Raw genomic sequence first — 14,105 nt, 5'->3', positions numbered from 1 at the left:
TACACCCTATACTGGCACCGTCCTGACAAGAATGGTCCATAACTAGGTTCTCCTGGATTAACCCCTTCAATAACCCTACATCTGTCCCGACACGTTTCGTCCGAAGGGACTCTTCAGGGGACATATTGTCATCCAGGGAATAAGGTCCACTGTCCAACCTAACCCACACCCATACTACTCCCTAGACTCCGTGCTACCATGAAAACCATCGGCTGATAGTGATCACGTCACAGCGCCGCCAATGGAGCCGGGTACGTGAAGAATTACTGCGGTGGGGATTTAAATTGTGATGTCACATTTTGACATCACGGTTTAAGGGGCTATCAGGCGTAAGTGAATCATGGATCCACCCATGCTTGTGAGGCACACATGAAAGCTGTTCAAATCAGCTCATATGTACCCGGATCACCGGCTGCTGCCCGCAGCAGCGGCCAATGATTACACTATGACTGCTTAGGACATACCGTTACGGCCCGCTGTCGTTAATTAAATGCCGCTTAGTTAAACATTGATTCCTGTGACTACCTGTGTGAAAATTTTCTCAAAAGTTGTGGGTCATCTTAAACAGCAGTGCACGGTGCCGTCATGGCTTTACATACAATAAAAGATATTCTCACCTCTCCTCCAATCTACCAGTGCCTCCAACTGCTTCTTGTAGACCGCAGGCACACAGACCCCTTCCTGATAGCATCCGATGCATGGAGCTGTCGCAGCAGGATGTCGTCATTGCTTTACTGCAGTTGAATGCTTTACGATGCCACAAAGCATTCAAAGGCTGTAAATCCATGACAATGTCCTGCAGCGACAGATCCGTACACCAGACACTATCACAGAAGGGTCTGTGTGCCTGCGGTCTGCAAGAAACAGCTGCAGGCACCGCGAGAACGGAGGAGAGGTGAGAATATCTTTTATTGTGTGTAAAGCCGTGACGGCACCGTGCACTGGTATATAAGATGATCCCCGACTTTTGAGAACATTTTCAGAGGTTAAAAAGTCATCTTATACACCAGAAAATAAGGTATATTTCAATCACTTGTTATTTCATTTTTGTGGGATGTTGCGGAAACTGAAAAAGCCCAGTTTGATTTGTTTTACTCACTTTATTCTTTTCCTATAGTTACTTTTCTTTACTTGGTTAACTGAATGGGTAATTCATTTTATATTTTAACATTAGAAGTCCCAGAGAGGGGTCATTTAACATTTCTACCTTTGGAACCCAGAGACGGGTCAAATGACCTGAAGGATTTTAGCTAACATCTTATAATCACCGTCTTTTGTTCTGTAATTAAGCCCATTACTGTCGCACCACAGGAGGTTATTGTTTTCCATTGAGTTTAGCCATTTAGTTTCTAGTTAGTTCAGTTTATTGTATAGTATCATTTGACCCTCTTTCGGGACTTCAGGGGGGGAGCTCGAAATTTCTGGGACTTCTAGTGTTAAATACCAGTAAAATAAGAATTGGTATGATTGCCGTAGTCAGAGAAACATCGAGGAGTAGGTCAATAGTGATTTATTTCTACGCATTTCAGAGAACCCTCTCCTTCCTCAGGAAAATCACATATACAAGGAGGTGCACATAGCAGGGTATATATAGGGAGCAGGTATCTCAATGCACCGTCCCTTCAATTTTGAAAAAATGAGTGTATTGTGAGACAAAACAGTATCAGAAAACACAAAACATCACCATTTTATACATGTATAGTTGGTATGATACAGACAATAAATATATAAAGCACACAAATGAAAAATTGCATCTGTCCAATTTTATTCATATGGATTCCGTTACGTCCTGGGGTGGATTCACGGGACCGTGCACCGGACTCCCCCAGTGAGGCAACCCGGAGCCATACCCTATACAGGGACTGTCCGATCACCCCACCAGAGGGCCTAGATGCACGGTAGCTGGAACACTAAGGTTACGGGATAAGAGTCCTTCAAGGATCTGAACAGGAATGTCACTGAGTCCAACAGGCACCGTGGGCAGGACGGATGAGAGGAACCGGATACAGGTACCGGGGAGGAACAGCAGACGGGGTCCGGGTCCAACGAGACGTGCAGGCTGATGTTTCCCAGGTGAAGTTGGGAATCGGTGACTGGTTCAGGCTGATGGTAGATGGCGGGATCCTCAGCAGACAGTCACCGGGGGACTTCCTGGGGAATCAGACGTCAGGACCGGGTTAGGGTGGCAGGCGGGCTCTGCGGAAGAGACAGGGTTAAACGAAGGCAAGGCACAAAGGGACCTGAACATCTAGCTCTGGGAACTCGTTGATCAGGTACCGCCCACATGGAAAGGAAGTCCTAATATACCCTGTACCTGTAATTGACCATATCCTGTTTCCGGGACACTGGCCCTTTAAGAAGAGGTGAGTGACCACGCTCGCGCCCTAATGCGCATGCGCGAGGCTCGTGTGCCGAAGGCCAGAGCAGGAAGCGGTGCAGGAGATGCAGGGGAACCAGACAGAGCGTCCTGTGTTGCAGGGAGACGCCGGGGCCGGCGGGCAGGAGGCACGGAGGACGCAGAGGAGGGAGAGTGAGAGGGGCAGCCGTGGGCAGAAGAACCGGGGACTTGGGCGGTGAGTGACAGACGGCGCCGGGACCCGGGGAGCATGACAGATACTACTAGAAACAATACAAACCACAAAAAAAGGCATTTTCCAAAAATGTATGTCTATGGTCTAGAATCCCACTGTGATATGGAAGGTTTTTTTTTATCAATATTAGCCGACTGAGCTACTTGGATTAGGGGTGTCCCTGTGAAAAAAAAAAATAAAGAGATCTGCACCTTGCAGTGCGGAAGTGACCTTTTAAAAGGTGAAGAACATGAATGGAGCAAAAAAACCTTTTTATAAAATGTATGTGTATAGTCTATAGTTTTGTTTATCGAATAACTAAAAATATTAGTATGATTTATGAAGTGCGATGACGATGTATACTCATGTATCACCCTCAGGATTTACAATAATCATAATAATTTCTGTCTATTTTTTTAATTATACAAGATGGAAAGAATCCTAAGAAAGTATGAGTCTATAGCAGGAAGAATTTACTTTTTTGCCATAAAGTAAATGTTATTTTAATTCATCAGTTTTTTTGTCATATAAGCAAAAGTTATTTTGTACGGCATGGACATTATGTGGTACCGCTATGGGTACAATGATCATGTCTATTTTCAACATGGTCTTAATAAACACATAATAAATAAATAATTCAAGATATAATTTTTAAAAGAGAACATGCTACAGAAAAATACAAAAGAACGGCGCTAAATAGGGCACATTTACCATAAAAAAGTTAAGAGTTTATATGATAAAACAAGGTTTCTAAAATATATTGAGCAAGTAAGAAATAAAGATCCTGTTCTAGTAAAGGACACTAAACAGATAAAAGTGATTTACTTGATTTTATTTGTTTATTCATATAAATCAAACAGAAAAAAAGAACAATGATAAAGCAACTGATCCCATAATGTGGATCTCCCATGATGTCATAGATGAACAAGCTAGATTAAGGCAATATTATTATTTGACAGAAAGATTTAATAAAGAAAGGGATTCCTAAAATAAATTTATAACAGATATCCCAGATTTTTTGTTGATATGGACACATTTGAGGCGCTGTATACTTAAAAGCTTTTATTTTTCGAAAAAAATTATGTCACAACAGGGTTTCGTTAAGCATGTTGGACAGTTTATATTATGCATTACTTCTCCATTGGAAAAAGACTACACGTCGAAACGCGCGTAAGGTTTGAGGACAGAGCACATCCTGGGCCAGGTAATGACCACCTTTTTTGACTAATTCTCCCCTGTTTGTTGCTGTATTTTGCCTCCGGGATCATTTCATGAAATAATTAAAAAAAAATAATGACGTGGGCTTCGCCCAATTTTTGTGTCCAGCCAGGTACAACTAGGCAGCTGGTGATTGGAATCCACAGCTCAGGGTGCCCAAGCTTTCTGGGCATCCCTGCTGCGAATTGCAGTCTGCAGCCGCCCCAGAAAATGGCGCTTTCATAAACAGAGAGAGAGATATCATTCCGTGAAGCAGCTCATAGATGATGTCCGGCTACTCCCCTCTGTGCATAATTAAAATAATAATATTTTATAATTAATTATAAATAAAGAATAATAATTAATTAATTTAAAATAAAAAAATCTTTACCGACACAGCCAGAACTTGAACTCATGAGGTTATGCTTCTTAGGCAAGCGCTCTATCCATTCAGCCACTGGCTCCAATGAGGAACATAGGCATATTTCATTATCTTCAGGTCTGCAAAGCAGATTGAAGTCTGAGGTGACAGCGCAATTCTCTTCATGTGCTACGTGGAGAGGACACAGAGCACTTGTGTTCTGTAGCAGAGCTGACAGTGTCGTGTGGATTACTTCGGACCTGGAGGTTTATTTGGGGATTTTAATAAAATGGTGAAAGAGGATTTTTTTTGTCTTTTATTCTAAATAAAGGATTTTTCGCTGTGTGTGTTTCTTTACTTTCACTTACAGTTTAATCATGGAAGGTATCTCAGGAGACGCCTGTCATGATTAAACACGTTATTACCTCGATTGCCACTGCACCAGGGCAATTTGGGATGAGCTGGGTGGAGTCCCGGGACTGTCGCATCTAATGGATGCAGCAATTCCGGGCGGCTGCTGGGTGATATTGTTCGGGTGGCTCCCGATAACGGGGTGCTCTCCATCCTGACAATACCAGCCTTCAGCCGTGTAGCTTTATCCTGGCTGGTATCAAATATGGGGGGAACCGCAATTTTTTTTTTTTATTTATTTATTTTACTGCACGATATAGACCCGCCCGCCGGCGCTGTGATTGGTTGCAGTGAGACAGCTGTCACTCATCGTGGGGGCGTGTCTGACTGCAACCAATCATGGGCGCCAGTGTGCGGGGAAAGCACGGAATAACTGATTCAATAATGAAGCGGCAGCCATTTTCAAAAGAGGAAAAGACGCCGCAGATTTGTGACAGCGTGCAGCAAGGCGCCCAAGATCGGTGAGTAGGAAAAAGAGAGGGATTGTGCTAGGGACGCAGGACGCATGCAGACAGCAACGTGTGCACATAGCCTTACTGTGAAAAGCCACGTTTTTGGTGCTTGAACCATTCTCGAACGTAACTCAAACTGTCAAGCTTTTAGCAAAAAGCTCAAGTTCGTCGAATGTCTCGAACACCCCCCAAAATCACTCGAACATGAAATTGGCGAACCTCGAGCCTCGAACATTGCTCATCTCTAGTTAGAAGTGAAATGTGTCAGGAAGCTTGTCTCATGGTATGGTCTGTGTTTTAGAAGGGTTAATAGTTTCTATATTTCTATATGTAAAAAAAACCTTTATTATTACATTTATTTTTAATTAGTACATTTTTTTAGTACATACCAGCCTCATGGTCTCATATTCAAGGTTTTATTTTTGTTTAAAATATTTTCTTATTTGATATGCAAGATTCTAAGTCTCTGTATTTCTGAGACTTAAAGGTCATATATGATGCAGGGGGGGAACTGGTAAATTTTCATTGGAGCATTTATGCACTATAACATTGGTCTGTAAATGGTATAAATTATGTGTGCACTGCTAAACAAACAGAAACTGATTTTGCTCACAAAACGTGTGCATTTATTTTCTCCAAGCAGTTGATATCTAAGAGGCCTAATTCAATTTGGACCTCACTGGTGATCCTGTAATTTGACCTTTGAGCCAGAGCAGAACAGCTCAACAGTTTTTGGCGCCCAACGTGGGGCCGTGGCAAACCAGCCTATTCGGAAGAAGTTTTGGGAACTCTTGAGACAGTGAAATAGCATTCATCTCTCCTCTTCTGAACTATTTTAAGAGATTATTAATTTGATAATAAATCAGCTCAGAAGATAATTGAGAAGAAAATAGATAAAGCTTGTTTAGATGATGTTGAAGCCCTAATGCAAAAATGCTTTTAGCTAAACATACATGCTTGTAGCAGAAAAAAAAATAAAATATGTTGTAAATGTTTTTCTTCTGGGATACATGTTACCCAACACATTTAAGAGCTTTTATCTTACATAGTGAAAAGCTTGTTTCAAGGAGTTAGTCCACAAGAGCCTGATCAAGTGTGTGCGTGTGTGCCATAGATACATTGCAGGAAAGGATTTAGCTCTTAAAATCTCTGTCAGCTCTCACCAGCCAATATATTTGTATAAAACTTAATTAGCTACTCATCTCCCTCCCTTTTTGCTGCTGATCAAAATGCTCTGATCAGTCTTGTAGAATCAAAATCACTCAGCCCCAAACATCAGTACCTTCCAGATCAGTTCTAATCACCTCTCTCACTGTCCTACTCTGTGTGCTTGTTCAAAAGCTCTGTCATCTCTTTATGTAAATATAGTGCTGAGTGCAGACTCAGAATAAGCACTGACAGACTGTTAAAGTGTTGTAGAAGAATGGACACTCAAGGAGGAGTGCCCACCTCCCAAGCAACTAAGGAGTAAGAAAACTGCATATTTCTGAGCTACTTAACAGACAACTGGAAAATTTGTCCTACATAATTTTCTATAAAATCTACAAGTTAATATGATCATCGATGAAACCCTATTTAAAGCTTTACTAAGAAATTCAAGAAATGTAGATTGAAAAAACAAGAGAGACATGTTTCTACTTAGATCTACTTTTCTTTGCGAGCTGCGATGAATATGACTTGCTTATAGTCAGTGAGGTCACTCACAGCCATTCTTTCCTTAATCTCAACGCAATCAATAACAAAACCTTCTCCAACTAGAGCTGTCTTTATAAAATCCTCATCAAAACTCAAAACATGGAGTTTGTCTTTCCCAACTGTGTAATACGTTGTACCTAGCATCCCAATTACTATAATGTATCCTCCAGGCTTCAGCAACCTTGATATCTTCCGAAGATTTCTTATGTAATCATCTTGATCTTTGCTGATCATGCCTAAAAGCCCAACAGTGAGGACACAATCTGCTGGTGGTAAGACGATCGGATCCATTATATTTTCCTTCTCAAGATCACATTTCACAACATGATGAGCTGCTGATCTCAGTTTTTCTTGTTTCCTGGAAGTTTTCACTGCAAGAAATAGAAAAACTAAGAAAAGTATTCTCCCACAGTTAACCCTTTAATGACCAAGTGATTTTCTTTTTTTTTTAATGTCTATACTGGAAATCAAGAAAAAGAAATTCCAAGAGCATTTATATGGTGAAAAAGACACAATGCCATATTTTCTTTTTCATTTAGCAAGGAAAAAAGAAAATGCATTAGATGGTGGCACCACACTGCAAACAGGAGGAGGTGTACTTACAGAGATCCTGTGGAGTCTATCTATGTGTTGCTGGGACGGGCGGTGCTCACTCCATGTGTAGTCCCAGGTTTAGATGCAGATTCCAAAAAAGGTAGAAGTCACGGGGCACTCAACCTTCAGTCCAAGATTTATTGTTCAAAACAAGGTAACATGAACAAGTTACAGCAGGGGAGGGGGAGAGCAGGAGCAGAGGTCAACGGACGACGGCCGTTTCACGCCGACTAGGCGCTTCTATGGGTCCACTTCAGAAGTGGACCCGTAGAAGCGCCTAGTCGGCGTGAAACGTCCGTCATTCATTGCAATCTCCCCTACCGCTCCCCCCTCCCCTACTGTAACTTGTTCATGTTACCTTGTTTTGAACAATAAATCTTGGACTGAAGGCTGAGTGCCCCGTGACTTCTACCTTTTTTGGAATCCATTTTTTTTGTTTTGCTTTGATATTTTTTGTGTAGTAAAAGTGATCTGGGAACATGCATCTCCAAGTCAGTATGATCATAACAATACCAAACACGTAAAGTTTCTTTTTATTTAAGTAGAGAGAAAAAAAATCTGAAATTTCCATGAAAAAATTGTGCTTGTGTAAACATTTTCTGAGATACGTAAAGTGAATGAAGCCTTGTTTTTTTGCTTGTTTTTATTGGCACCGTTTTGTGGTAGATACAAAGTTTTCATTCATTTCATTTCATTTAATGACCTTGTGGATGGGATTGATAGTAAAGTGTCAGTCTTTGCTGACAACACCAAACTATGTAGGATAGTAAAAACGCAATAGAAAATAAAATACAAGTGCAATATGAGAGGCACCCGTGGGTATATTACTGGGTATGTTAGATTGAGATCTGCTCACCTTTTCAGGTTGTGCGCCCCCGCACAACCCCAGTGATGCGTGAAAGTGCAGTGATTTCTCCTCTGTTCCAATTGCTGTGACCGCGCTTGCTGAATCCAAGTTTGGTATCGCTTGTGGCTCCTGGTATCCACTGGCACCTTGGATCTCAGGTTTCCTTTGCGATCCTCCATTCTGCAGCTGGATTCTCTGATTAGATTGGCAGGTCCTTAGCAGCTATTACAAAATTTCCAGGTAGGGAGTGAGCATATAGGAAAGGTATTTTCGGTCTGTTATAGTGCACTCTGTGTCAGTAGCCTCTCTCAATTCACATGCGCCGCCGGATATTAAAAACCGACCTTGATAGTACAATATTACAAAATGATCTGGATAAGTTGTCGGAGTGGGCAGATACTTGGCAAATGAGATTTAATGTTGATAAATGTAATGTACTTAGGACAGAGTAATCCTATAGCTGCATAAACTGGAAGTAAACTTGGGACTACAGTTCAGGAGAAAGACCAGGGAATTCTAGTTACAAATAAGCTGAACAGCAGCACTCAATGTCAGGCAGCAGCTGCAAAAGCAAACAAGATTTTAGGGTGTATAAAAAGAGAGATTAGATCCCAACGTATTGTTACCCTTCTATAAATCCCTTGTAAGGCCACATCTGGAATATGGGATCCAGTTTTGGGCTCCACATTTTAAAAAGGACATTCAGAAGTTAGAGTTAGTTCAAAGGCGGGTTACTAGACTACTACAAGGAATGGCGGCTGCCCGTATGATGACAGGTTGAAAAAGTTAGATATGTTTAGCTTAGAAAAAAGATGTCTTAATGGATATCTCATTTATTTGTATAAATACATGTGTGGTCAACATAAAGGACTGGCACATGACTTATTCCTTCCAAAGATAATGCTAAGGACCAGGGGGCACTCACTGTGAGTGGAAGAAAAGCGATTCCGACAGCTAAATAGGAAAGGGTTCTTTACAGTTAGAGCAGTCAGACTGTGGAATGCCGACCACAAGAGGTAGTAATGGCAGATACTAGAACAGCTTTTATATCAGGGCTGGATGATTTTCTCAGTACATAACATTGTTGGTTATGAATGATTTAGTGACAAAATCTATAATTGGTGGAGGAAGGTTGAACTAGATGGACTGGGGGCTTTTTTCAACCTATTTAACTATGGAACTAAGTATGTAACTAATTACCTTTAATTATTTTTTTTCTCAGCTCCATTTGGGTTAAATAATTTTAAAACATTTTTTTTACTTTATAAGGAAAAATAGTTTTATGCGTTTCATATTTTGAACATTTAACTTTTTACCAAATATAATTTTTTAACTTAGAAAATGAATGATACAAACGTTTTTTACACTTTTTAACATATATAATTTGAATGCAATGAAAACATAGTTCTTTGCCCACCAACAGTGCCAATTATTAAATTACTGCACCCATGAATGAAGATTTTGATGGGAGTGGAAAAAAATAGTTTTTTCTGGCTTCTGAAAATTGATTTTTAATAGAATAATATTACACAAGTACACAATTAATGTAGGTAGAATGTACTGTTTAAGCCTTTCATAGATCTTCAAATCTCTGGTATAATAGCAAAAATGGCAATGAAAGTGGGTTTTCCCTAAAATTTGGAAATCTACTTCACCTTTTTCCTTCTATGTCCACATGAAGTTTTGCAGCATGCTGCCAATCAAACGCTCCCGTACGTGAGTCCACCCATCTCTTCAGCTCCATGATGCATCGGTCTCTCATCTTTAGAATTATAATGTGCTTGAAAAACTCATAAGCGGCGTATAAATGATGAATCATGCAACCGACACTGAAGTCAATCAAGACGTCTCCTTTAATTTGACCTGCAGAATAAAAAATATCCAAATATTAAAACATATATTTACATATGAAAGTTTTGCAAACGGGTTTCAAGATCTCCTAAATATTCACGTCTTCCATTTCAAATTAAATCTTTGATCACTGAATGGGAAATTTTAAACCTAATTTGTAAATATATCTTTATTAAAAACATGACAAAGTCATAAACATGAATTATTAATAAACACCGTGTCTGCAAATTGGGATTCTGATCTGGCATATATATCCTAACTCATATGCAAAGGATTGTTAAAAATCCACATTTGAGTTTTAGGATCGCTACTTCCAATAGGTGGCGCTGTGCTAGAGTTTGTCTCCATTCCTGGAGAGATAATTTGAATATTTCTTAGAGGGGCATGGCAGCTATAAGTCCCCTTACTGCCAGCCAGACTGGCTTGCAAAGTCTCCTTAAGGAAATCCGAAAGGTTTAAATAAAAGAAATGAATTGATGTTTGCATATTAATCTGGCTAAAAAAATACTTTGTATATATATAAGTGTTATAAGCATTATATGGAGTGATATAACTCAAGGGGTTAATGTTTTTGTAATTGTCTTGCTCTCTCCTTGCATTTGATCACATGTTTGGGTTCAGCCCCTTTTTAAACAGTTCTGTGACTAGATGGTTTAGAGACTGAATAAGAACTGGATGTTCGAAACGCGTCCTCTCTGACATGGGCTTGACCACCATAGCATGGACTTTTTAATGATAAGAAAATAAAGGAAGTTTTATTTTAAAGAACAAAATGCCTGGAGTTTTGTGCTGGTGAAATCCTCTAACCAATTTCCATCCAGGATTGTATGCAGGAGTTTTTTGCCCCCCCCAAAAAATTACGTGGGCTTCACCATGGTTTTGTATGCTAGCCGCTGTGATTGGTTGCAGTGAGAGAGTTGTCACTCATCGTGGGGGCGCGTATGACTGCAACTAATCATGGGCACCAGTGTGCGGGGAAAGCACGGAATAACTAATTAAATAATAAAGCGGAAGAAATTTTCAAAAGAGGAAAAGACGCCGCAGATTTGTGACAGCGTGCAGCGAGGCGCCCGTGATCGGTGAGTAGGAAAGGAAGAGGGATTGTGCTGGGGACGCAGGACGCATGCAGACAGCAATGTGTGCACATAGCCTTACTGTGAAAAGCCACGTTTTTGGTGCTCTAACCGTTCTCGAACGTAACTCGAACTGTCGAGCTTTTAGCAAAAAGAGTTCTTCAAACGTCTTGAACACCCCCCAAAATCACTCGAACATGAAATTGGCGAACCTCGAACCTCAAACATCACTCATCTCTAGTTAGAAGTGAAATGTGTCAGCAAGCTTGTCTCATGGTATGGTCTGCAATATAGAAGGGTTAATAGTTTCTATATTTCTATATTTAAAAGAAAACTTTATTATTACACTTAGTTTTAATTAGCACATTTTTTTTTAGTACATTCCAGCCTCGTGGTCTCATATTCAAGGTTTTATTTTTGTTTAAAATATTTTCTTATTTGATATGCAAGATTCTAAGTCTCTGTAATTCTGAGATCATCAGAATATGATGCAGGGGGGGACTGGTAAATTTTCATTGGAGCATTTATGCACTTTAACATTGGTCTGTAAATGGTATAAATTACAGTTAGGTCCAGAAATATTTGGACAGTGACACAATTTTCGCGAGTTGGGCTCTGCATGCCACCACATTGGATTTGAAATGAAATCTCTACAACAGAATTCAAGTGCAGATTGTAACGTTTAATTTGAAGGTTTGAACAAAAATATCTGATAGAAATTGTAGGAATTGTACACATTCAAAAAGTCAAAAGTAATTGGACAAATAAACCAAACCCAAACAAAATATTTTTATTTTCAATATTTTGTTGCGAATCCTTTGGAGGCAATCACTGCCTTAAGTCTGGAACCCATGGACATCACCAAACGCTGGGTTTCCTCCTTCTTAATGCTTTGCCAGGCCTTTACAGCCGCAGCCTTCAGGTCTTGCTTGTTTGTGGGTCTTTCCGTCTTAAGTCTGGATTTGAGCAAGTGAAATGCATGCTCAATTGGGTTAAGATCTGGTGATTGACTTGGCCATTGCAGAATGTTCCACTTTTTTGCACTCATGAACTTCTGGGTAGCTTTGGCTGTATGCTTGGGGTCATTGTCCATCTGTACTATGAAGCGCTGACCGATCAACTTTGCGGCATTTGGCTGAATCTGGGCTGAAAGTATATCCCGGTACACTTCAGAATTCATCCGGCTACTCTTGTCTGCTGTTATGTCATCAATAAACACAAGTGACCCAGTGCCATTGAAAGCCATGCATGCCCATGCCATCACGTTGCCTCCACCATGTTTTACAGAGGATGTGGTGTGTCTTGGATCATGTGCCGTTCCCTTTCTTCTCCAAACTTTTTTCTTCCCATCATTCTGGTACAGGTTGATCTTTGTCTCATCTGTCCATAGAATACTTTTCCAGAACTGAGCTGGCTTCATGAGGTGTTTTTTAGCAAATTTAACTCTGGCCTGTCTATTTTTGGAATTGATGAATGGTTTGCATCTAGATGTGAACCCTTTGTATTTACTTTCATGGAGTCTTCTCTTTACTGTTGACTTAGAGACAGATACACCTACTTCACTGAGCGTGTTCTGGACTTCAGTTGATGTTGTGAACGGGTTCTTCTTCACCAAAGAAAGTATGCGGCGATCATCCACCACTGTTGTCATCCGTGGACGCCGAGGCCTTTTTGAGTTCCCAAGCTCACCAGTCAATTCCTTTTTTCTCAGAATGTACCCGACTGTTGATTTTGCTACTCCAAGCATGTCTGCTATCTCTCTGATGGATTTTTTCTTTTTTTTCAGCCTCAGGATGTTCTGCTTCACCTCGATTGAGAGTTCCTTAGACCGCATGTTGTCTGGTCACAGCAACAGCTTCCAAATGCAAAACCACACACCTGTAATCAACCCCAGACCTTTTAACTACTTCATTGATTACAGGTTAACGAGGGAGACCCCTTCAGAGTTAATTGCAGCCCTTAGAGTCCCTTGTCCAATTACTTTTGGTCCCTTGAAAAAGAGGAGGCTATGCATTACAGAGCTATGATTCCTAAACCCTTTCTCCGATTTGGATGTGAAAACTCTCATATTGCAGCTGGGAGTGTGCACTTTCAGCCCATATTATAAATAGAATTGTATTTCTGAACATGTTTTTGTAAACAGCTAAAATAACAAAACTTGTGTCACTGTCCAAATATTTCTGGACCTAACTGTATGTATGCACTGCTAAACAAACAGAAACTGATTTTGCTCACAAAAAGTGTGCATTTCCTTTCTCCAAGCGGTTGATATCTAAGAGGCCTAATTCAATTTGGACCTCACTGGTTATCCTGTAATCTGACCTTTGAGCCAGAGCAGAACAGTTTTTGGCGCCCAACGTGGGGCCATGGCCAACCAGTCTATTCGGAAGAAGTTTTGGTAACTCTTGAGACAGTGAAATAGCATTCATCTCTCCTCTTTTGAACTATTTAAGAGATTATTTATTTTATCATAAATCAGCTCAGAAGATAATTGAGAAGAAAATAGATAAAGCATGTTTAGATGCTGTTGAAGCCCTAATGCAAAAATGCTTTTAGCTAAACATACATGCTTGTAGCAGAAAAAAAATAAAATATGTTGTAAATGTTTTTCCTCTGGGATACATGTTACCCAACACATTTAAGAGCTGTTATCTTACATAGTGAAAAGCTTGTTTCAAGGCGTTAGTCCACAAGAGCCTGATCAAGTGTGTGCATGTGTGCCGTAGATACATTGCAGGAAAGGATTTAGCTCTTAAAATCTCTGTCAGCTCTCACCAGCCAATTTATTTGTATAAAGCTTAATTAGCTACTCATCTCCCTCCCTTTTTGCTGTTGATCAAAATGCTCTGATCAGTCTTGTAGAATCACAATCACTCAGCCCCCAACATTAGTACCTTCCAGATCAGTTCTCCTAATCACCTTTCTCACTGTCCTACTCTGTGTGCTTGTTCAAGAGCTCTGTCATCTCTTTATGTAAATATAGTGCTGAGTGCAGACTCAGAATAAGCACTGACAGACTGTTAAAGTGTTGTAGAAGAATGGACACTCAAGGAG

The 14,105-nt window shown here is 40.3% G+C and overlaps 1 protein-coding gene across 1 annotated transcript; it reads right to left on the bottom strand.

Annotated features, from left to right (window-relative positions):
• Positions 1 to 6,635: 6,635 nt before the first annotated feature.
• LOC142255910 (nicotinamide N-methyltransferase-like) lies at positions 6,636 to 9,946 on the bottom strand. Its single transcript, XM_075327355.1, has 2 exons — positions 9,783 to 9,946; positions 6,636 to 7,044 (listed from the first exon to the last, which is right to left on the bottom strand). The coding sequence occupies exons 1-2, from the start codon at positions 9,944 to 9,946 to the stop codon at positions 6,636 to 6,638; spliced, it is 573 nt and encodes a 190-aa protein (XP_075183470.1).
• Positions 9,947 to 14,105: the final 4,159 nt, after the last annotated feature.

This window comes from Anomaloglossus baeobatrachus, chromosome 11, assembly GCF_048569485.1.
Source record: "Anomaloglossus baeobatrachus isolate aAnoBae1 chromosome 11, aAnoBae1.hap1, whole genome shotgun sequence".
In the NCBI taxonomy this organism is placed as follows: domain Eukaryota; kingdom Metazoa; phylum Chordata; class Amphibia; order Anura; family Aromobatidae; genus Anomaloglossus; species Anomaloglossus baeobatrachus.
The sequence above is the reverse complement of the archived record's forward strand: the minus strand, read 5'-3'. Positions and strand labels throughout refer to the sequence as shown.